This window comes from Peromyscus californicus, unplaced genomic scaffold (genome assembly GCF_007827085.1).
Source record: "Peromyscus californicus insignis strain IS unplaced genomic scaffold, ASM782708v3 Scaffold_7__1_contigs__length_154581171, whole genome shotgun sequence".
NCBI classification, from domain to species: domain Eukaryota; kingdom Metazoa; phylum Chordata; class Mammalia; order Rodentia; family Cricetidae; genus Peromyscus; species Peromyscus californicus.
Genome location: NW_026294595.1, coordinates 125,954,828 through 125,979,245, shown reverse-complemented (window position 1 = coordinate 125,979,245; position 24,418 = coordinate 125,954,828). Strand labels below are relative to the sequence as shown.

The window sequence follows — 24,418 nt, the reverse complement described above, 5'->3', positions numbered from 1 at the left end:
CGTACCCGCCTCCACGCCGCCCGACCGGAGCCCGGTGTCCCACGTCGACCCAGCTGCCGACTTCCTGCTGCGGCGCCCCGCCACCCCCTCGCGATGCACGCAGTGGACGCGCCCGGCCGCTGACTCAGGGTGAGTCTGCAAGTCGCGGAGCAGAGTCGCGAGTGACGCACAGAGCGGTGACTCAGGCCCTGAGAGGCAAGGACGCGCGCGGGCGGTTGGACCTGCCCAGCAAGGATGAGTTGGCTCTGAGTGGGAGCTGGGAACAGTGGCCCCCACAGGGTAAAGCCGGAGTGTGATGACTTACACTTCAGAGCCACCCTGTTAGCTGGGAACGATGTCAATCCCATTTTACAGAGGAGGAGGCTGAGGCACAGAGAAGTTATGTCACCCCCGCCCCTACACATACATCAGGTTTGGAGCTAATGAGTGGGTGAGCTGAGGCCCAAATCCGGACAGCTTTGCTCCACGGATCGCTCTGGATTCCACCGCGGGCTCCCCTGGGCTCAGGGACAAGAATTAGCCACAGCGCCTTCTGGATTGTGCTGATTCTGTACGGTTCTGCCATGAAGTTCCTCGTGTCTCCTAGCCTCAAAGTATATCCAGGAAGTAGAAGTAGGTGTGGTTGGTTACAGAAAGACCTCCCCAAAGTAGGTCCGCTGGGGGGGTGAGGGGGGAGCGAGGAAAAGAAACCAAAGTCAGGCCACCCGACTACACAGCAGGAGCTGTGGTGGGGTGTCAGCCCGGAACAGCTGCGCATTCCTTCTCTGGTGGCTTGCACTTCCTCCCAGCGTGGCTCCTGGTGTCCAACAATGAGTGTCCCTAGAGAGGCTGGGCCTATTCCAAGTCAACCTGGATGCGGTACAGGATCGTCTCTGCAACATTCTATTCCAGAAGCTGATACAAGCCTTCCCAAGCCCAAGGGAAGGAAGAGGACAGGAAGGTTCTGAAAGAACCTGGTGTGGTAACCTCTGTTAGGAGATAGAGCTGCGGACGTGGGTCACCAGTGAGAAGATAGACTCAGGGCGGGGTTCCCGCTGAGGACTCGGAATAGCCATCCTGAATCACCCTGGGAACGGAGACCCTGCCCCCTGCTCTTCTCTGGGCAAGGGCGGCTGTAGCTGCTGAGCTTAGCCTTTCATGGCTACCCTGCTCTTGAATGGAGCGGGCGTCTTAGGGACCCAGAAGCATACAGCTGTCTGCCTAGGCTGTCCTGAGAGGTGATTAAGGGATCACAAAGCAGGACATCAATAAATTACACTCCTGCCCCAGCTGGCTGACTGGAGTACAGGTGTGAAGTGAAGTTCCCAGAAAAAAAAAAAACATCCACATTGAACATTCTAGGCTGATCAAAACTTAGTGATTGTGGAGAGGTTGGAATGTTGCAGGTCCAGAGCCAACTATCTTACACTATCTCTAACCGTCTGCCCATAGCTGTTTATTGCCCATCCGCTGTGTGACCTAACTTCCTGTGACTATGGTGTGAACCTGTTTATGAATACTGATAGACAACTAGCTTCCACAAACCCACAAGTTCAGGATGTCACAGACAGCATCAGAGGTACTTACCTGGCTCTGATGTAACTCCCTTACCTGGTGCTTCCACAGATGTATGTTTTAAGCCATTGGCTAACTTAAAAACTTTGTGTTTATTTATTTTATGTTGGTGTCTGCATGCTACATGTATGCCTGGTGTCTGTGGAGGCCAGAAGAGGGCATCAGATCACTAGGAACTGGAGTTACAGAAGACTGTGAGCCTCTTGTGGGTGCCAGGAATTGAACCTGGTTCCTCTGGAAGGATAGCCAGTGCTTTTAACTGCTGAGCCATCTCTCCAGCCCCTCTACGAATGTATTTTAAGCATGTTAATTTATCTACTTTCTTTGTTCTGTTAATGCTAATAATTCATAAAATTGTTATCATGCCAGGTGGCAGTGGCACATGCCTTTAATTCCAGTATTCGGGAGGCAGAGAGAGGCGAATCTCTGTGAGTTCGAGGCCAGCCTGGTCTACAGAGCGAGATCCAGTACAGGCACCAAAACTACACAGAGAAACCCTGTCTTGAAAAAAAACAACAACAGCAACAACAAAACAAAACAAAGAACCACCAAAACTGTTATCATGTTGGAACATGGACTTTGGGGTGACCTAAGTGCTCCAGAATAAACTCGTATCCCCTTGGAGGTGAGAGCTGTGTGTTCTTTATGTCGCCATAGGCTCTACTCCCCGATTCCTTCTGCTCCCCGTCAGCTGAGGAACTTGGAGGTGATGCAGACAGAGAATCCTATTTGTGAAACATTTGGACATGCAGATGACTTTTCCCACGTGTTTGGAAGGTGAAAGGATTATGGGGTCCTTCGGTTTGAAGCCCCTCCCCAACCTGCTTGGCCATTTCTGCAGCTTAGGTACCAGGGCTGGCTTTCCATGTTGCTTACCCCACCCCCCAGTCCCACCAGCCTCTTGGTTCCTGTTTTATTTCACGTAGAAGGGTACCTCATTCTTTGGTGTCTGTTGAGCATTTCTTTGGGGGTGCAGAGGCAGCTTTGGCCTCCATCTGCTTCTCCTCACAGTCTCAAGACGGCTGCCAGTATGACGTGCGACTCACCTCTGTTCACATCCAGGAGAGAGAGGGAGAGACTACATCAGCAGTGGTGACATGAAGTGCTTTCTCTACTCAGTCTGATTGGGCTAGCTTGAGTCACCCAGGATGACTGGCATCCTCCAGGGAGATGCCATGTACTGAGCTGTTTAACCAAAGGGGATGACTGTGATGAATTTAGAGGGGACAATCAGCCACCCACCTGGGGTACAGCCTCCTCTGAGTCACCTGGATGTGGGCCCACGCTGGGTGAATATGAGGCTAGTGGGTGAGAGATGGATGTTGACAAGAGAAAGATGCAGCGGATGCCTGAGTATCAGTGCTCTGTCCCTTTAGCCCCCCCCTCCCCCGATGATGTTAGCTGCAGTTCTGCCAGAAAGTTCAGCCGCTGACTCACCAGCCCTTAACCCAGGTGCCCTGAGCTCCCACATCTGCCCACACATAGCACATGCCGGTGGTGTCATATTTACCGTGGGAACAGAACATGCCAATCTTCCACCAGCAGGGGTTGGCAATGCTGATCATTTGGGCCTTTCTGGACTGTTCTCAGAGATCAGTGGTAACTGGCCTGTTGCTCTAGCAGGGGCAGGCATAGCCCAGACTCATGCTTCCTGCTGCTCACTCTGCCGCTGGGGCCCCCACGTAAACTTGCAAGGGAGCCTGGAGCCTCAGCCTTTGCTGGTGGGGAACCAGAACTTCAGCTAAGAGGGCCTATAGTTTATACCCCACCTGGTTTAAAATTACACAGTATGAGATGTGTGGTCTGGAGGCAGTCACCATTTGTGCCTCAGTTCTTAATCTGCAAAATGGGCATAGTAGTACCAACCTGTGGGATTACTGGGAGATAAAAAGAGATACATTAGGTAATATTGCTAGACATGGTCCAACACCTTGTAAGGGCTCAGTAAATATTGGCTGTTTGCATTTTAGGTTAGTAACTTGTCTTGAAGGTCTGTCCAGTTCTGCATTTCCATACTGGTCTCCTTGTAGCCATGTCTTAGGCCAGACTCCTCAGTTGGTTTTCAAAACAGGGTCTCACTATTGAGAACCTCCTGCCTCAGCCTCCCGAGTACAGGGATTACAGATGTGCACTGCCAGCCCAGGCTTAGTCTGGACTCTCCTTTGTGTGGCAGAAAGCTGGTGTGAATCAGTATAATGAACCTAGGGGTATGTGGTCACTTCCCTGACTGTGGGTGAGGTTGAACCGCTCTTCCTCACTCAGTGGAGGGATTAACTCTCTGTGGCAAGAACATGGCTGCCAACAGTGATGGTGTTGGCGTCTTATAAAAGAGACCTAATCATAGAGGCTGGTGTCTTCTCTCATAGAAGGAGAAGGAAGAGGAAAAGGGGTCATCATCATCTGCAAGTTGGAAGTCTAGGGCCGGGATGGCTGCTTTATGGTTACTAAGTGGACGCAGGCCTATCTTTCTGCTCTACAATTTTGTTTATTGTTTATTTTTGGAGCAAGGTCTAAGTATATGGCCCTTGCCGACTTAGAACTTGCGGCCTAATCAGACTGGCCTAGAACTTGTATGATTCTCTTGTCCCTGCTGGGATTATAGGTGTGTGCCTGGCTCTGCCTCATTGTTTTAAAGAAAGGTTTTAAATTCTCTAGATCACCTCTTGGTTTAATATTGCTGCTGAAGTGTCAATCACCTCATGTGAATTTGAGCCTGAAAGGAGGTAGAAATTGTGAAAAGTAAACCTTTCCTTCCTTGGATGCTGTTCCAAAAGTTCCATGTAATACCTTCCTTGGGTCTCTACAACTTGGTCACCCTGACTGCTAGGGCAGCTGGGATATGTAGTCTTTATTCATAATGACAATCTGCTCAGCTGCAGTGGGGGTTCTCTCACTAAGCAAGGAGTGAATAGATGCCAGTAAGTAGCCGGCAATATAAGCCATAGCTTCTGAGTTGCATGTTTCATGGTATAGAGAGAGGGAGAGAGGGGACATTTGCAGGTTCTACTTAGATGCTTGCATCTGAAAAAAAAAATCAACTACTCTTAAAAGCAGGAGCCATTGTCATTAATCATGAATGACTTAAATGTGTGGAGTTCATCCAAGAACAACTACTGGTTGCTATTGTCTAGGCATTGTGCTAGACCCAAAGGGTTTAATGATGTGCAAAAGGACACTGCCAGTGCATTTTATGGAGCTTCCGATCTAGTAGGGGAAGAGAGGGGATGGACTGAATAGCTCATCAATTCTTGGGGAAGAATGGTGCTGGATGGGGTTGGAGATTTAGCTCAGTGGTAGAGCGCTTGCCTAGCAAGCACAAGGCCCTGGGTTCGGTCCTCAGCTCTGAAAGAAAAAAAAAAAAAAAGAATGGTGCCGGTGGGTGTAGCACAACCTTTGGCTTGGCAACTATCCAAGCACACCATACATGGCACAGCTGTAAACCTCAGGATTTTATTACTGTCCTGGAGGCTGAGACCAAGCACAGGGTGCCTTTGCATCACCCCACCTCCAGGGGGCTCCACTGGCCTTCACTGGCTGTGCTGAAATCTTAGCATTTGATGAGCAGAGGCAGGAAGGTTGGGATTTCAAGGCCAGCCTTGACTGTATATAGAGTTGAGGCTAGCCTGGGCTACATGAAAACTTGTCTCAAAAAATAAAACAACAACAACAAAAAAACAGCTTCCGAATCCTGATCCTCCATATAATGGTATCAGGAGCCCTTGGGAGGTTAGTGGGTGAATGAGTAATGAGGGTAGAGGGGTCAGAAGTTGGATGAGCAATGAGCATGCCATAAGAGAGACTTTGGGGGTGTTCTCACCTTCCACTGTGAGAGGAGACAGCAAAAACAAGCAAACAAAAGACTAAACAAAACAAAACAAAAAAAACCCCAGCTGTCTACAAACTAGTAAGTAGGCCCTTGCTGTTCACCAAGAATGTGCTGGCCCTTCCATCTTCTGAAACTTAGAGGCAAAAAAAAAAAAAAAAAAAAAAAAAAACCCACAAAAAACAAAAACAAACAAACAAACAAAAAACAAGCAAAGCAAAAACAACTTTCAGCCATTTGTAAGCAGTCTGTGGTAGTCAGAAATTGGTACTGGGAGAAGGGAGGCAATACTAAAATATCTGAAAATATGGAAATGGCTTTGGACCTAGTAACAAGAGAGGCAAGGACTTGGCGATGCCTTCACAGGTGATTTTGATGAAGGTTCAAAGCGAAGAGGCTGTAAGGAGCCCTCAGGAGGATACCTAGGGAGCCCTGGACATCGTGCTGGTTGGAACAAGCCTCCTAAGACACTGGTGAGGTGTCATTCAGAAACAGGAGCATGTTTTTAGACAGAAGTGAAAAGACCATCTTTGGTACTTGGCTGCATGGTTTCAGTGATGTTCTGTGGGCCGTAGATGTTGGGAGCAAAGACCTTATATTTAGTGAAGCTCTTTCTAAGCAAAAGGCTTGGGGGGCTGCAGGACTCTTCATAGTAAAATTCTGGCAGCAAGAAATGATGCAGACTCCAGTTGTGGTGGTACACACTGGTAGGATTTGCTGAAGGAGGCAGAGGCAGGAGGATCACAAATTTGAGGTCAGCCTGGGCTACACATTTTGCTGGGCAATTGTGACGCAGGCCTTTAATCCCAGCACTCGGGAGGCAGAGGCAGGCAGATCTCTGTGAGTTCGAGGCCAGCCTGGTGTACAGAGCAAGTTCCAGGATAGCCAGGGCTAGTTACACAGAGAAACCCTGTCTGGAAACTCCCAAAACCCAGCCCCCCCCCCAAAAAAAAAAAAACTGATGCAGAGATGAGATGTATTAAACAGAAAAGAAACAAAAATATCAAATGGAAAAATACCCAGCCTATCCAGCTGCAAATAGAGAGCAGGTATATGGGATAACACTGAGGGCACAGGCCAGGCTTATGCTGATAGGACACTTATTCAGAGCTCAGACCATGAATTTAGCACAGAGGAGGCTGAGGCAGGTGGGCTAGCTGTTCTGCAGCAGCCTAATCTCTGCATAGTGAGGACGACCGGAATTGAGAGGCAGAGGCAGAATGTTTCCCCAAAGGGATCATTTTTTTTTGTCTCTCCATTTTCATATGTCGGACCCCTAATGCGTGGTTTTAGGAGGTGATAACTTTAGAAGAGGAATAGATCATAACAACAGAGCCCTCGCTGATGGGATCAGTGCCCTTATGAGAGCCCGCTGGGAGCTGAGGGCAGAGATTGCCTGTAAGGCAAGCATGTTTGAGGCCCTGGGCTCCATCCCTAATGCTCTCACACCTACATGTATGCTTGTGCATACACACACACTAAGTCCCTGGAAAGCTCCACTGTCCCTGCACCATGTGACTGAGACAGAGGATGGCCATCTGTGCAGCAGGAAGCAGAACCACACCAGACACAGAATTTTCTGGAACTTCAATCTAGGACTTCTAGACTCCCAAAATTGTATGTGGGCAATTGGGCTCACCTGTGAGTATATGAGTGGAGGCCGGAGGCCAACTTCGAGCTTTTTTCTTTTATTCTTCTTCACCTTACTGTTTTGAGACTGTCTCACTGAACTTGTATCTATTTTGGGTGGACTGGCTGAGCAGCGAGTCCCTGTCTTACCTCCTCCACGAACACCAGCACTGGGGTACAGGCACACGCTGCCATGCCCTTATTTTATCGCTTGGGATGACCTAGAACTCACTATAGTGTAGGCTGGCCTTGAATTTCACAGTCCTCCTACCTCAGCCTCCCAAGTGTTGGGATTACCAGCATCAGCTACCATGCCCACCTAGGGAAATAAACAACTGTGTAGTTTATTTGCCCAAACAAAGACAGGTAGATAGGAGACCTGCACTTTGGGAAACATTTCCATGGCTGTTGTGTCGAGGAGGGGCAGTTAAGGAGGCACAGTGGATCCCAGGAGATCAATGAGAAGCTGGTCCAGTGGCCCAGTTAGGAGATGATGGTGGTTATCAACTAAGGTAGAGACTGAGAACATGGAGAGGAAAAAGGCTCAGGAGCCAGTAGTGGACTGGACGGTAGGGTAGAGCAACTTCTGGGCTTTGTGTCTGCAGCTAGATGGGCGGGACAGCCACTTGTAGAGGCGGGAAACTATGGAGGGGGACTGAGTTCTGGCTGTAGACTCTGGCTGGTCTCTGGTGCTTTGGGTCTCAAGTGGAGGAATCCTGCAGGCTGATATGGACTTGCAGTTCAGAGAGGAGGTGGGAACTCAAACAATAAGCTGGGGGCCATGTGCATGTGGGTGGAAATTAAGACTCAGGGGTAAGTGACTACAGGAACAGGACCTGGGCTCCTCCGTTGACTGTTAGGTGTGGCAGCACAGTTGCTGGGTAGGCAGCCAGACGATAGAGAACCGGTGACATCAGTCTTGAAGGCCTCTGGGGGACAAAGACAAGCAGGCTATATCCATATGCCAGTCAGGGGCCGTGAGCTGTGGGTAAAGAGCCTTATTCAACTGAAACAGTCTACCAACCATGAAGTTGCCGAGTGGCCTTTTTGTCAATTTTCAGGGTCCTCAAGGACAGGGGCTTTTTCTGTTCCTGTTTTGCACTGTGGCGTGGCTTCATGCAAGCTCTGGTTCCCTTCACAGCCAAACGTGACCCTCTGCTCATATGTACAGAGGAGAGAGACTGCCTATAACTTTTAAGATGGGGGAGGTAGTGAAGAATTCCGCAAGCTTCCAGCGCCCTTCCCTTAAATCTCATTGGCCAGGACTGGTTCGTCTATTACTTTCTTAACCTCCTGGGTAATGTTACTACTTTAATGAAGATATCTGTTGTGGAAATTACTTTAACCATGCAAAGATATGTTGCATTTGTTTATGCTGTGGAATATTACTTTAATCGTGTAAAGGTATGTCACATTTGTTTATGTTGCATTTGTTTAACAATGTAAGGAAGGATGTGTGCTTACTTATGTAAAGATGTATTGCATTTGTTTCATCTTGACTGCCTAAGGCACCTGATTGGTCTAATTAAAAAGCTGAATGGCCAATAGCTAGGCAGGAGGGGGATAGGCGGGGCTGGTGGGCAGAGAGAATAAGTAGGAGAAATCTAGCCAAAGGAGAAGGAGGAGGGAGTGAGGGAGAAGGAGAGGGCATGCCTGGTGCCGGAAGAGAAGCCAGGCAGCCACCAGCCAGACATGGAGACAGCAGGAAAGTAAGTAAGAAAGAAAGAGGTGTGGGGGGGAGGGGTAAAAAGCCCTGAGGCAAAAGGTAAAGAGAAACAGATTAAAATAAGAGCTCAATTAAGGCTGAGCATCCACAACTAATAATAAGTCTCTGTGTCATGATTTGGGAGCTGATTGGTGGCCCAAAAGAAACCCGGCTACAGATATCCCTTAAGCTACTAATTAAGGAGGAAAAAGTGAGGTGGGTGCTGGACCACTGTGATGGGGTTGGAGAAGCCTGATGGGCACCAATATCCATTCCCACCTCCCTTAGAGCATTGGCTCTATTGTGGGGCTGAGACGTTAAAACCTCTTCTCAGTGTTGACCATAAATTAAATTCTGCCAGTGGAATGCACTTGCTTGGGTTCTGGATCGTAGAAGTGGGCAGGGACCACTTTCTTATTTGGCTCTGGTTGCTGTCAAGATGGCCTTGGTGGAGCTGAGCTCTGAGGTGGCATTACAGAACAGGCTACCAGCATATCAGAGATGGAGGTATCAATCAAGGCAGTGACAGTGGCCTTCTGACCCCTGGACAGTGTCCATGGTGCTTTTTGTTTTGTTTTTGACAAGTTCTCACTATGTAGCCTTAGCTGGCCTAGAACTTACTATGTAGACCAGGTTAGACTGGGTTGAACTCACAAGAGATTTGCCCTCCTTTGGCCTCAGTGTGGGTTCTTGACCACCACCGCCTAACTGTGGAAGAAGTAGCTGTCCTGGTGAAGGTTCTGGGATGGAGTTCTGGGGGCCAGCTGAGGACCCCCTCCATCTTTTCCTGTGCCTCTTTTCAGCCGCCAATTCTTTGCATTAACTGCCTTTCTGCTTCATAAAGATTTAACCAGAGTATAATAAGCCCCTGGTCTAGCATGGAGCTTGTTCCCAAACTGGATACCACAGCAGACCAGGGCAGTGTGTAGTCCCAGAGGCTGCAGGTGAGGCGATGACGAAGGTTACCGCTGCCTGTGCTCCTCAGACCCCACTGGAGACTGTGAGTGGTGAGGGGTAGGCTGTCGCGCAACTGCTGTCATGGCTGGAGCATTAGCACACCGTTCCACTCTCAACTGCTCATAGGGTATCTAGGGACACTGGGGGGAAGTTCTAAACACGGGTCCCCGTCAAAGGTCTGGAGGCACTGGTGAGTGGCCAAAGTCCCTTTAATATCCCTGAATTGCGTTACAAGTAATACTGCTGAAGATGGGGAAGGAATAGGGGTGGGGGATGAGTTGGGGGTACAGCAAGGGAGGGGCCAAAGGCTTAGCATGCATGGGAAATTATTGCTGTCAGAAGTTCCTATTTACAGGGTCAGCACCCTCCGTAATTGCTTCTGGTGACCCCTCTCTCTCCCACCATCTCTGCAGCCTCCCTTCCAGGAGCCTGGGGCAGAATGAAGCTCCACTCCTCACAAGCCCCAGAGAGGGGCCTGGAGGGGTCTGCAGTCTCCTCCCTCTTTTGTGGCTAGGGGGAGGGCGAGGAGGTCTGAGTGTCCAGGACTCTCGTCCACAAAGGGGACACAGAAGGATGCGGGCAGAGGCGTGTGCTTAAAGCAGAGGGGGCCGGGCCGGTGCGCGCGGAGGTGTGTGCTTCGGTCCTCGCCCGGGCATGCAAAAGCGCGGTGGAGGAGGTAGTGGTGGCCAATAGGCGCCTGGCTGGCAGTCCCGGCCCTTCTGCCCGGGAGAGTTGCATAGTCGTGGCCGGGAGAGAGCACTCCTCCCGGAAGCAGGCCAGAGGCCCCAGCGGGGTCCGGGGCTCAGTCGGTCCCTGGAACCTGGGGTCCCTCTGAAAGAGGAATAAATAAGAAACAAAAGAGGAGGGTCCAGAAGGGCTTCCTGGGACAAGAGTGGAAGGCTCAGGAGGCCGGGGACCTGCCCCGAAATAGGACCTTCTGATGGCTCCTCCCCCGCCAGCTGAGGATCAGCAGGCTCCGCCTCCCCCATTTCTCCAGGCCTCTTCCTAGGGAGTTCAGGCTCTGATAAGGGTGGGCTTCTCCCCAGACCCATAGGGGAGGAGCAGCGAGCTACGGCCTTGCTGACCCTGCTCCTCGACTTCCCAGTCCAGCTGGGGAAGCCAGACAGTCCCTGGGTGGGTAAAGCCAAGAGATTAAATAGAATAATAAATAGATAAATAAATAAATACACAAATAAATAGCCGAAGGGGCCCTGCCAGACGATGGGTTGGGTCCATGGGTGAGGTGCAGAGGCGAACCTGTAGTCCTGGGGTGAGGGAAAGTGCTCAGATAATCCGGGAAAGGCGCAGCTCCAGGCCTGAGGCCTAGGCAGGAACTGTCCTGGGGTAAGAAGGGTCACCTGAGAAGGCAGAGCCCTGGGCTGCCTCCCAAGTCTAGGAAAACTGAGGGATGGAGAGCTACAAGAGGGAAGGAGCTTGAGAGAGCAGGGATTAGGATGACTGATGAGATCCAGGAAGACCGAGGAGGGTGGAGATGTCAGGTGGGATCGTACGTATCGAGGGGATCAGGGATGGACAGGCAGGGGACTCCAGGAATGAAGATTAGCTTCCTGGATGGACACACACATACACACGGAAACTTGGCAGAGAGACCCAAGGGATGGGACTGGGTGGACAGGGAAACTGAGGCAGACAGGAAGTCAAGGGTACATTCGGGTTTAGAGTGAGGGCTCTGATAGAGGAATGGCCAATGACTCAGCTGAAAAAATGAGAAGAAACATCTAGTAAGGAGCACAGCCTAGAGTCGGGGCCGGAGAAACTTCCAGCGCCGAGACCCGAAGAAGTACGGACCTGGTGCCTGAGTTGGGAGCCTTAAAGGCCAGACATGGGGGGGGGGGGGGTCAAGGTCCGAGTGGTGGCCAGAATGGACAATGTGGGTGGGTGCGATGGGGGAATCTGGTGCAGGAAGTGAGTGGTGGGCTTGGTCGGGGTTGAAAAGAAAGTTCTGGGCCAAGATGGGGTTCACCCCCACCCCGCCGAGGGCGCAGGCAGGGGCGAGGCAGACTGAGGGGTGGGAGAGGCCTCTGCAGGCGGGCGCCCCGCCAGGCGGAGGCTCAGCTGGCCGGGCCGGCGGGGGGCGGCGGCTCGGCAGCCTTCACGCACGCGGCCTCGCAGTGCTTGTGGAGGTAGGACTTGAGCGCGAAGCTCTTGTCGCACTGGCGGCAGCGGTAGTGCTTGAAGGCCGAGTGCGTCTGCATGTGCGCGCGCAGGTTGGAGCGGTCGGCGAAGGCCTTGCCGCAGTGCGCGCAGCCGAAGGGCTTCTCGCCGGTGTGCGAGCGCATGTGGCCCTGCAGCAGCCAGGGCCGGGAGAAGGCCTTGCCGCACACGCCGCACTTGTGGCGCAGGTTGTGCGTGAGCACGTGCATGGCGAGCGCGGGCATGGACACGTAGGCCTTGCCGCACGTCGGGCACTTGCGCGCCAGCTGGCTGTCCAGGCTGCGGTGCGTCTGCTTGTGGCGGCTCAGGTTCGACGACGTGGCGTACGTCTTGCCGCACTCCGCGCATGCGTGCCGGTGCCCGCCGCCGGCGGTCGCCCCCGAGCGACCCGCCCGCTCCCCGCCGCCGCCGCCGCCGCCGCCGCCGCCGCCGCCTGCGTCGCCCGCGCCCGCCACGTCCCCACTAGCCCCGGCCCGGCGCCTCCGCGAGCGCCCGTCGGAGATGAAGAAGGCGTCCATGGAGTAGCTGTCGGTCACGGCCGCCTCCCCGCGGAAGTAGCGCGCCGACAGGCTGGACTGCGGGCTCTCGGGGTCGCTGTACTCCTCCGACGCCGCGGCCGGGTATGCGGGCTCGGCGGGCGCCAGCTCCAGCCCAGGCTTCTGCTCGCCATCGTAGCCGTTGGGGGGCAGGCAGTGCGCCACATAACCTGCGGGTGACAAGGAGGGGCGTGAGGTCGCGGGGCAGTGCGGGGAGGTGTCCCCGCAGGCCGCCCTGCTCCCATGCGCGCCCAGACAGTCTGCCCGGTGGCGGCGCCTCTGCGGCCTGCCCACCCGAGCCTCCCTGGGTGAACCTTTATGGGTGCAGAGGTTGGCTCGGTTCTGCCCATTTGGCCTTCATTGTCACAAGTGTGCTCAACAGCGCGGTGGAAGTAGCCTTTTACTCTCTGTAGGTGGAGAGACTGAGGCACAGAGGGACAGCAAGCGATCTAAGCATGCAGAAGTTCTGCAATGCAAAGATGCCCTCCCCCACCCCAAGAGCATTTTGCCTTTCCACCTCTGTAACATGCGCAAATCTCAGCCTTTTTCTTTTCTTTTTTTTTTTTTTTTTTTGAGTCTATGCCTGGAACTTGCTATGTAGTTAATTAAACTGTCATCGAACTCATGGAGATCCTCCCGTCTCTGCCTCCCAAGTGCTGGGATTAAAGGCATTCGATACTACAAAACAGCCTTTGCCTTCATCGTATTTCTTATCTTCGAAATGGAGCTTGTAGGTGGTACATGAAGGAGGCTGAGGCAGGAGGATCTTTTGAGGTTAGGAGTTTGAGGCTAGTCTGGGCCACGCAGCGAGGACTGCATCTTTAAAAATGTTTGCTTTGAATGGAGCTTGTAATTAGACACCCAGCTCCAGGTCTTTGGTAGACCCCAATATAAAGTGATGGATGATAAACATGTAAGTATTAAGCACTTACATGTATGTCAACCTGAACTTCATGCTTTACAAAGGTTATCTCACTTAGTCATCATAGGAAATATTATTCTAGTTCCCATTTCACACGTAAAGAAACTGAGAGAATGCACAATAATTGCAGTACAATGTTAGTGTTATAATTATACTTTTTGTTTGTTCGATGAAGATGAATTGTCTGCCTCTCCCACTACACTACAGTACTAGGCTTGGGTCTGTGGACTCCGCCCTGCTTGGACTCTGCCCTGCAGGTGTGCCATGCGTGAATGCTGCGGTAAAGAAATCAGAGCCCAGCTAGACCTGCCTGCCCCAGTTTCTGGAGGACTTAGCAGTCAAGAGTGTGGCCTGTAGTAACTACTCCAGGATAGAAAGCTCCTAGTATTCCTTTAGAAGTCTCCCTGAACCCCTGGTGTGTGTGTGTGTGTGTGTGTGTGTGTGTGTGTGTGTGTGTGTGTGTGTGTGACAGAGAGAGACAAACAGATAGACACTCACTCTCCACCTGTTCTACTGGAGTTTGGATGAGAAATCCTGTCTGTCATGTGTTTGAGTGACTGCTGTGTGGGCAGGCTGATGCTCTCTCAGGGGACTTCTGGGAGCAGGGGCCACACCATTTGTCTCTGACTCCCATGGCCTCTTCTGATCTTAGTCCTTTCCCTGGGGACTCTGGGGGCTGGGCTCCTCAGAGAGTTCCTGGCAGACACTGAGCAAACTTATCATCCAGCACTTAATTACCAAGTGTTCCCATTGTCCTTGGATTCCAGAGAACAATAGAGGTTAGGCCCTTCCCCGCTTTCACAGCTGAGGAGGGGCATTCCCATTTGCCCCTCTCCAACTGACCTCTGGGACCTGTAACGCCCCTCTGCCCACGGCTTCCCCCATGAAGGAGCAGCTGGAAGAGGGCTTTGTAAGCACGATTCCAGCCATGTCTGGCAGGCTGGGCACTTTGGCAAGCTTTGTTTCCCTTAGAGGGCCTGGCTGACTATCCTCCAGGCTTCTGCCTTTTCTGGCATCTGGGATGATCCCAGGTTGGAATCTGGACAAACTACCTTTCAACACCGCTAGTCTGTGTCTGTATGTGTCTATCCTGTGTGTGGCCTGCACAGGACCCACTGCACACAGAACTGACTGGGGAATCAGGGTGGGTGACTCAACAGTAAGAGACTCTGTGGTCAGGACAAAGGGCAGTGGTGGTGACTTTTTTAATTAAAGAGGTAGGGGTGATTAGCCTGGAACCACTCATCTCCCCTCCCATCTGCTTTCGGTTTGGAAGGCCAGGACTGCCCATGCCGGGAGCCAGTCTGTCACTTTTGACAAGGGCTGCGTTATTTTATTTGGTGGGTACTCCCAGACCCTCTCCTTCAGCCTCCCCACATGGCGTGGCTACTGTGCTGTTTGCCGAGCACATCCTGGGTGCCAGGTTCTCTGCTAAGAGCTCTACTGCCACTTCTGAATCCTTACAAAAACATCTTCTGACAGATAAGGAAACTGAGGTACAGAGTGGTGGGACCTGCTCATGGGATGGAACAAAGAGGGGAACCCACTGTACCACTCTGCTTGTTCCCTGTATCCTAGGGAGCCCCCAAGAACAGGTAATGGCTGGGCCCCTCCCATCTCCAGGGCCCCGACAGTGGCACCTAGTAAGTGCTTGTGGAATGGATTCAGAGATGTGCCAGATAGCCTGGCTTACCATCCCAGCAGCTGTCTGCAGTCCTGTCCACCTGTTCTTGGGACAGGTCCGCACCTCCCAGGACCCCAGCCATGGAAAGGGGAGGGCAGTCTGATGCCAGAACACAGGTACTAGCAGAATGACCTTGGGCTAGTCATCTGTCCTTCTGTGCCTTGGGTCTCTGTAAATGAGGTATGAGATGATATCTATTGGGAGTGGTCATGTGATTTGATCTGATCATGTGGCCAGCATCATTTATTTATTTATTATTTTTGAGACAGTCATACTGTGTAGCTCTGGCTCATCCAGACTAGCCTTGAACTCACAGATACCCACTTGCCTCTGCCTCCCAAGTGATGGGATTAAATGTACCTCTACTAAATGTACCTCCGCATGGAAGGTCTTACCTTTTTGGAGGAGGGAATGAGGGGTGGGGTGGGAGGGGGAGGCTGGAGGGGTGGGAGGAGGGAAGAGGGGGAATCTTTGGTATGTAAAATGAATAAAAAATTTTTCTTAAAAAAAAAAGGTGTTCACCACCATGCTACGCAGTAACCACCACTTTGTATACTCGTATTCATAGATGGCGACATACTGGTTAAAAGCATAGCTTTGGAAGCAGTCAGCCTGCATGGGGCTCTCCTCTTACCGGTCCCAACTGTGTGGCTGTGGTGGTTTGAATGAGATGTGTCCCATAGGTTTAGATGTTTGGATATTTGGTCCCAGTTGGTGGCAGTGTTTGGGCAGGTTTAGGAGGTGTGGCTTGATGGAGGAAATATGTCACTGGAGGACAGGCTTTGCTCATGCCATTCCCAGTATGCTCTCTGTTTTGTGCTTGCCATTGAACATGTAAGTTCTCAGCTTCCTACTCCAGCCACATACCTCCACTCTGCCATCATGGACCTGTGTCTCTCTGGAGCCATAAGTCCACTTAAACTCTTTTGTAAGTTTTCTTGTTCACTGTGTTTTATCATTATCATAGCACATAGCAATAGAAAAGTAACTAATACAGTGACCTTGGTCCATCAGATCGTACCTCAGTCCCACCCCCCAACTTTGGAATTGAGTTCGGGGCCTTGTGCATGCTAGACAAGCACTCTGATACTGAGTTACGTTCCCGGCCATAGCTGTGTGCCCTTGGACAAAATACATGACTCCTCTGTGCCTCTACAGCGTCAGTAAAGGACCCTCATTGAGATGTTAGGCTCTGTTTGAAGTGTTTTGCATGTGTGGCTGCATTCTATCCTCACAACAGTGTGATTAATCAGCACCCAGCCCCAAGGAAGTTAAGTGATACTAGAGTGTTCTAACGCCGGTTCACGGTCTGGAGTCTCCCCAGCTGGATTTCTGTATATGGTTTCCTTGGCATTCATCTGGGAGCATCTTGCTGCTTCTCTGGGCCTCTCTTTCACCCTTTGGGTTGTATAATTTCCCCATCATGTTCTGATGAAAAAAAAAAACTAGTGAGCAGTGGGAGCTCAAGGATCTTTCCCTCAGCCCTGGCTCAGACGCGTGTGCTGCCTGTGGTGCCCTCTGCTGTCGTCTTGCAGCACTGCAGCATCGTATCCTGATACAGAGCTCTCCCTATGGAAACGGGTTCCTCAAACAACAGCCGCTCATTTGCCTAGGGATGCATATGAGATTGCCTTCAGGGCCAGCTCCACTGGCCCAAGCCTGATGTCCAGTGTGTATGAGATTTAGCATCAATTTGGAACATCATATGATGACACTTTGCTTCGTCATGTTAGGATTGGGTGGGTCTTACTTTGTGATGCTAGCCAGGTAGCTTAACCTCTGGGTTCAGCATGCACAGGAAGAACGTTGACGAGGATGCATGAAAGACTTTCCTGTATCATGGTGGAATCAATCCCTATGTGATGCTCTTTGTCCCTTCTACATCTTACTCCCTCATTACTCCCCATTCTCTTCAGATCCATAGATGTCTCCCCACTGTGTGACACTGGGCAAAGGATTCAGGATCAGTCCACCCCATCCGCACAAGGGACTTCCTAACAGAAGTGGATGAGCTAATGTATGGACCCCGCTCAGGCCAGCACCAGGCACATAGCATCCAGCCTCTCAAGCCATTGCCATTATTATTCCTGTATTTTCTGATGATGTCCAGAGACGTAGTATCTCAGGCTGCTGTGTAACCTTGGGAAAGCCACCTTGCTTCTTTGGCCTGAACCCTGGAAGATCCTTTATAACCCTGTACATCAGGTTTCCAACCTTAGCATAGGACTCACTCAGGGTTAGGCTGTGGAAGATTGTCCTACAGTTGACAAGAAGAGAAAGGTCTCTTTTGAGTGGGTCCTGCTGAAGTAGGACCCAAGGGGAAGACACTTGGCTCTCTCACCCCGACTCCTGTACACAGACTCTAGCTGTGTGACCTCAGTTAAGTCCTGAGGCTGAAATCCCGGGGACAGGGACCAGAAGAGCCTCTTCCATGATTGTGGGGAGGGCTCAGGTGGTGTGCATGCCACCTGAGAATGCCCAAGCGTCTGCATGCGTTACACAGCAGCATCCATTTCAAAAAAGTTCTGGTGCCACAGGAGGGATAGGAAGAGAAATTATGAAGAGTAACATTCTGGGACCCCTGCACACTACCTCAGGCACCTGCCTGACCCTGGGGTCGGAGAGGAGGGCTCTTACAAGTCCTTCTATGTCCGCTAGCCTTGAAATCAGCACCAGCCAGCCCTGGGAACAGGTGCGACAGTCTGCCAGAGGCCTGGTGAGGGCAGAGGACTCGCCCAAGGTCACTAGATGGGGGGTCAGGCTTGAGGATCCATAGCCAGCATTTCCTCCAGAGCACCAGAGAGAGACTGGAGGCCTGTGGGGGAGGGAAGAGAAGCAGCTGGGGGGGTGTCTTCCAATGACAGTTGGCCTGTGCCTCATGGGGTATTGATGTGATGGGCTGGGGAGAAGCTGTTACCCTGGAAAAAGGTCCAACACCCTGTTCATTTTTGTAAATGGCACTCAAGAGTAGTGACTCACCCTTACTGAGCATTTACTGCGTGTGAGGCCCTTGCTGAGGCTTGATGACATTAGCTCAAGTCTGAGGTCATACCCTCCTACACCTTCCTGCAGAAGCTGGAACCTGGAGAGGGGCCTTGAACCTTCTTCCCTGGTCACACAACCAGCTCTCATGGGAGCCTGCCTGGTTGGCCTCCTTTTCTTAATGGATCCAGCCCAAAGCTCTTCTCCCCAGTGTCTCCCAAGATTCCCAAGGTGCCAAGTTTCCCCAGGGAATCTCTAGCCCCAATCCCACCTCCCTGTTCTGAGATGGGCAGAAGAGGGGGCTGCTGGGTTCCTGGACAGGACTCCTCCTGCTGCAGTGGGGGCCGCACGGGGATGCTGCGTGGGTATATTTAGAGCTATCCCTTGCTGTGCCAGGGCCTCAGGCCTCAAGAATCAGCGCCAGCCAGCTGAGCAGAAAGCCAGGTCTGTCAGCAGCAAAGCAGGATAAAAATAGTTTCTCCTGTCTGCTCAGAGAGCTGGGCAAAGGGGCTGGGTACCTCCCCCTCCCCTATTAGAGCATCTTTGTTAGCTGTTCCCTGGGCACTGGACCAGAATGACACCCACCTTCTCCAAAGGCCTGGCAGCTGGTACATCTGTACATCTGCCCACAGGGGTGCAGGGGGCAGAGTGAGGGGTCTGGCTGAACACAACCAGGGCTGCAGAGCCTGGGGCTGATGCCCACTGACCCAGGCCCAAGGGGCTTCTAGAGAATTCCAGCTCTCCTTCCCCACCCTGACTCCTGAAATTCCCTATGTTCTGGGCTTTCCTGACAGTGACCCAGTTCCTGTGTCTCGTAGGGAGGCCCACAGCTCTGTGGGAATCAATAGGAAGGACTTTGTGAGGGGCTGTGGTGATGGGAGTATGTGGCTCCAGGTTTGGAGTTAGCCCTGGCTGGTGAGACCATGTCCTACTACCCGCTGGAAGGCATTATGCCTGGCTGGTTCTGGGCTTCCTGAACACAGGTGCACTGCACACAGCCTACCTTCTCAGTGTTTCTGGTTCCTGCCCTTCCCTTTCTCTGCCTCGGAAGGGTGCAATCAAAAGATCCCCTTCCAAAGCCCCTTACCCAGAGACCGGCAGCAGACACCCACTCCAGGAGGAAACACCGGAAAGCAGGCCCAGAGGCCTGGGGCCTCCAGCTCTCTCAGCAGCGTCTCAGCCTATTCCCAGTAGGGCCCCCAGGCTGTGGTGTGTGACAGGCTCCATCATCTATGCTCTTCAGATTCCAGGCCCCCTCCCTACCTCTTCTGCTCTGTAGATTGCAGCAATTCTCCTGAGCTGTTCTTTCTTAGCAGAGTGAGTATGTGTGCACACGTGTGTGGCCCCAGAGACTGTGTGCTGTGACTGGCATAAGGGCCTTGAGTACTCTCCTGCCCCCTCTCAGGAATCACTGCCAGCTCCCAACTTCCTAGAGGACCCAGATCACATATTCTGTGAGGGCCCTGCTTTTCCATACTCCCACTGAGCCCTGATAGGTAAACTGACTCTTGAGTCCCCAGTCAGAGCTGAACTAGGTCATGCTCAGCTACTCTTTCGTGAGAGAGAAACTGAGGCTGAGGAAGATGAGCTAAAGCTATCCAAAAAATTCTATCCTGGCCAAGCTTGAGATGATCTAGAATGACCTTGAACTGGAAATTGAACCTAGATCTTAGTTCTGGACCCAGAATCTTGAGCTGGACCAGTTTCTAGGCATTGAATGTGTTCTGGATATCAGACCTGGTTCTATAACCTTAGACACTCACCTTGGACCTAGAGTTTGGGCCTGGTCAACCTGAAGTTGGATATAAACATTGGACTTGGACGTGTACATGTCTTTAATCTGGACCTCAACTCTAGACCAAGATCAATATGCCAAAGGCTATGTGGTTACAAACACATGGGCCTGCTGTGTGTTCTTGGGCACCTACCCAGCCTTCTCTGGGTTCCCTCTGCTGAGGGATTGGGATAGCCCCCTGCATCCCCAGATGGACTTTCTGAGGTGTGGGAAGGATGGGTCTATTTAGCCGGGCTCCCAAGCCTAGCTCTGGAGCGACTACTCGGCGCCATCGGAGGCAGTGAAAGGAAGTGGAAGCCAGTCTAATGTGGTCAGCTAGATAAGCCCATGGGTAGGATAGGAGCGCTCTTCAGCCTGCTAGGGGAGGCTTAATGTAGCTGCAGAGGGCAGACAACAGTGTTATTGGATCGGCATTGATCCCTGTCTGCCGGGGAGGGTACACTCTGACAGGGTGTGGGGAGGACAAGGCTGGGGTAGAGCGGGAGGGGCCCTGGCTCCCAGCTGGAGGTCAGAGACAAGCATGAAGGGAGGTGGGCACTAGAGGGGACGTCCTTGGCAGGGGTCCACAGAGACCACTGATACGCAGACAGTAAGCAGCTGCCTTCTCCTAACTGCAGAGTCCCAGCACAGAGCAATGGGCTCTGGGGCTAAGAGGGTGGGCTTGGTAGAGTTGGAGGCTACGTTTTTGTGAGGAGGAAGGAGAATAGGGGTTGGCACTTCTCAGAGAGATAAATCTATGCTCAGAGTCACCCTGGGAACAGAGAAAGGAGAAGGCTCCCTGGAGAAAACCAACTGTAGAGGGGACACAGGACCAAGGGGAAGGTGCATCTTGATGAAAGCTGGGGGAATTAGGACCTTGTCTCTTTTCTTCTGGGAGCTCTGAAAGACTTTCTCTTGAGTTCTTCCAACTTGGAGGGGGTGTCCCTTCTCTATTGAGGTTCTGTAGGCCTGGAGTCGGTCTGGAACCATGTACACATGATGTTTACCTTTAGAGGCTAAAAAGAGAGTGGGGAGGGGGAGGGAGCTTGTGCATGTATGTGATGTGTGTGGGATTCTTCAGGAATTCTCTAGAATTTTTAGGCACTCCCAGAGCTGGGATCCACCTCAGTTGGGGTCCTATGCCTTTATGAGGAAGCCTGTTCCTCTGACTTTTACATTCAGTTCCCTCCCTCCTGGCCCCCACCCCCCAGCCTCAACCTGACCCTGCAGCCCAGGCTGCAGAAATGGCTTGTAAGAGGATCTTTCTAATAACTGGAACTACCTCCAGCCCCGGGCCCTCCCTCCTCCTTCCTCCTTCTCTCTCCATCCCTCCCTCTTTCTCCTCATCTCCCTCCTCCTTTCTTTCTCCTTGTTTACCCAGCACACTTACACACGCTGGGAGAGAGGGGGAAAATCGTCAGCTCAGCAATTTTTCACACTTCCCTCAAATGCTCAGCAAGGTTATTTCCGGCAGAGCGGAGAGACAACGGGCCACCAGGAGCCAGCAGGCTCTCTGAGGACCCTCAGAACACTTACCCACTCAGGGAGCCCTCATTGCCCAGTCTGGCCACACCCCATCGAGGGAAGAGGCCCTTGAAAAACAAGACCGAATAGACCTTATGTTTTCTAGTTGAAAGGCTAGAGGGCCATCCTTCCTGATTTCCACACTGGCCATTCACAGCAGACAGGGCAAGATGGGTACCCTATTCTACCACGAGGCAGCTGGCAGAGACCAGATCTGGGAAAACTTCCCCTCTCATAGAGGTGAAGAGAGCCTCAAGAAAACAGTGACAGTGGACTCCAGCATTCCCTTAGAGCCAGTGTCTCCCCCCATCAGCTAACCTTCCACAGAAACCGAGCTTGTCAAAGTTGGAAGGATGTTCAGTTCATAACATCGAAACTCTTGCACTGCTGGGGAGGCCGAGGACCAGAGAAAGGAAGGCACTTGCCCAAGGTCACGGTGCAAGTCACAGACCAGAGCTGTTGTATTGAGTCCCAAGCCAGGCATGTGGTTAGAGCAGCTCCAGTGTCTCCCAGAGGCCAGGGAGTAGATCCCTTTAGGAAAGGGACAAAGGCAGGAGTGGTTCTAGGCTGCTAAACCTAACGGGACCTCTGTAAAACACCTCCATCTCCATCTGTACTCCACATCATTCACGCAGAGGTTCTTTACAAAGCCTGCTTGGACCAAATTCAATGCAAGGCATTTCTTGCCTCCCTCCTGAGGAACAGCCTGCAGTTTGGCTGTGAAATTCTCTGGGTTTCCTCAGCTGGCTCAGGGACAGGATCAAGAGGGGCCTCAGGAGAGTTTTATGTCAGTCTCCTAAGGGATCCTATGGATCCCAGACCCTTGGAGACTTCACTTCCTACCGGCTCCCAGCACATGGTCCCCAGCCTTGGCACAACGCCAGGTCCACCCGCGGTCCTGCCAGCCCTCAGCCCAGACATCTCCCTGAGCTTCTGCCTTCCACCCCAAGGTCCTGGAGGTCATGAAAAGAGGACAGCAGAGTGGAAGATGTGGGCAAAGGAGTGGAGGGTTCTACGGGTAGCTGAGTGGGGCCAGAGGCTGAGGGGCTCTAAGAAGCGCTCCGATTGCTGCCTAACTTCTGTGACCTTGATGAGGTCACAGAGCCCTTGGCTCAGCACCTTCTCTACCTGGCTTGGCAGAGTGCTGGCATGTGGCTGAGTGCCTGGAAGTCCTCTAGGAGATGCTCCCAACCTCCCGGGTTCCTGCCTGCCACTTCAGTTCCCAGTTCAGACTCATTCTTAGTGCCTTGCTCTTCTCTCTTCTTCTCCCACCCCTGTGATGTCAGATGTCTCACTACCGAAGTGACTCCTCCTTCCCAGACACCTGTCCTGGTGGGGCTGTTGAGTGCTATTACCATCGCCCCCTTGGCGAGCCCCTTGGCTCACAGAAGCACCCTTCTCCTGACATCAGAATGTCACCCCCGTTGGGGCTTGAATGACCTCTCTTGTCCCCCGAATCCTTCGCCTTTATAAGAACTTGCTCTAAGAAGAGATGCGGAGTGGGGGTGGGGTAGGACGGGGAGGGTTTCAGAGGAGCAGCAGGTTTGGTTGTTGGGGGTGAGAAGCCGGAGAGGAGGAGTGCAGTCCAGTGGACCAGGAGACACGTTGGGGGAACCTCTTCCAATAATCTCATCCTCTGAGTCCCTAGGACAGGCCCAGCCTTTGGCAGGCATGTGGCAGAGGGTAACAAAAGAGTTGGAGAGAAGAGGGCTGGAGAGCACTTGTCTGGCATTGCCAGGGGGAGTATGGTTGAAGGGAGGCGGGGTGCTCCCACTTTCCCCAGAGAGCCAATCTCCTCTCCCCAGGGACCCGCAGTCCTGGTCCCTTACCTTCCCATCAGGGATCACACAGGCCCCCAGTCTCTCTCCTTCAACAGTGAGAGGGCACTCCAAGCCGCCCCTACTAGCTTTTCAGGGGCGTCCTCTCTCTGTCACCCCCTCACTCCAGCCGTATTCTAGGGCCACAACTTTCAAAGTCCCGGCTGGCGCGTGGCTGCGGGATCCGCCGACCCTGCCACTTTCCTTTGTACGACCTAGCCCCAGCCCCGCCCGGCAGGCCTTCAGTAAGTCCCAGGGGCGCACTCGGCCAGGGACGTCTCCTCCGGGGTTCCCTTCTGCGGCCCAAGTTGGGGAGCTCCCCCCCCTCTCCCCTAGGGCCCACTCACCGTTGTCCCCTGGAGGCCCGCGGGCGCCGGGCAGCACGTAGGCAGTCTCCAGGGGGTGGTAGATGGGGGCTGGCACCCCGCTGCACTGGAAGCCATCCGCTTTGATCTTCTTCACCAGGAAGGAACGCGGCATGGTGCCGCCGGGCGGGGGGCTCGCGGGGCACTGGCGGCCCGGTGGGGGAGGCGGCCGGCCGGCGCGATTGGCTGTCGGCGCGGGCTTCAGCACTGGACAGCTCCCAGCGGGCGGGCGGCCGCGGAGCCGGCTGGGTGGCGACGGCCGCGGCTCCGGCTCGGGTGCCGCTCGGGCGCGGCGGCGGCGGCGGCGGCGGCGGCGGCGGCGGCGGCGGCGCGCACACTGGCGGTCGCTGGAGCTGTGCTCAGCACTCCGGCTGCCGGCTTTATATGGGACGCAGGCTGGAGGAGATCAGGTGGTCCCCCAGCAATAGAACTGTTCAGCGCTCTAATCCATCAAATGTCCCCCAGGACAATCGCTCCGCACACGTTCCCCTGAACCGGCGGTGGGGGCAGACCAGGCGCGGAGAGGAACGAACAGGCAGGAGGGGAGAAAGTGAGAGGGACACAGGCGGGGGGGGGGGGCGGGGGAGAGAGAGAGAGAGAGAGAGAGAGAGAGAGAGAGGGAATATGAATCAGATGAATCAGAATGTGTGCGCGAGTGTGTGTGTGTGTGTGTGTGTGTGTGTGTGTGTGTGTGTGTGTGTGTGTGAGAGAGAGAGAGAGAGAGAGAGAGAGAGAGAGAGAGAGAGAGAGAGAGAGAGAGAGACTAAGAGAAGGACAAAAAGACAGGAGAGAGAAACAGACAAGAAAGGCACAGGGAGAAAGTGGCAACACACACTCAGGCACCCGCAGGAGAAAAAGAGAGGTCAGGACACATAAAAAGGAAGTCACCCCCCCCCCCCCCCCCCGCACACACCCTCTGGGGGATGCGAAGAAAGGGAAAGAAAGGTGCGAAATAGAGGGAGAAGACAAGG

At 53.0% G+C, this 24,418-nt stretch overlaps 1 protein-coding gene and 1 long non-coding RNA gene across 3 annotated transcripts; one reads left to right on the top strand and one right to left on the bottom strand.

Annotated features, from left to right (window-relative positions):
• Positions 1-5: 5 nt before the first annotated feature.
• Positions 6-2,183, top strand: LOC128101036 (uncharacterized). 2 transcript variants are annotated; one of them, XR_008214978.1, is made up of 2 exons: positions 6-612; positions 1,924-2,183. It is a non-coding gene; the product is annotated as an uncharacterized LOC128101036 (long non-coding RNA). The 2 variants fall into 2 exon arrangements; XR_008214979.1 differs by having other exon boundaries at positions 6-1,558.
• Positions 2,184-9,859: 7,676 nt separating this feature from the next.
• Positions 9,860-23,724, bottom strand: Scrt2 (scratch family transcriptional repressor 2). The gene is made up of 2 exons (XM_052723742.1): positions 23,430-23,724; positions 9,860-12,549 (listed from the first exon to the last, which is right to left on the bottom strand). The coding sequence occupies exons 1-2, from the start codon at positions 23,560-23,562 to the stop codon at positions 11,741-11,743; spliced, it is 942 nt and encodes a 313-aa protein (XP_052579702.1). The 5' UTR covers positions 23,563-23,724; the 3' UTR covers positions 9,860-11,740.
• Between the last annotated feature and the right edge of the window lie 694 nt (positions 23,725-24,418).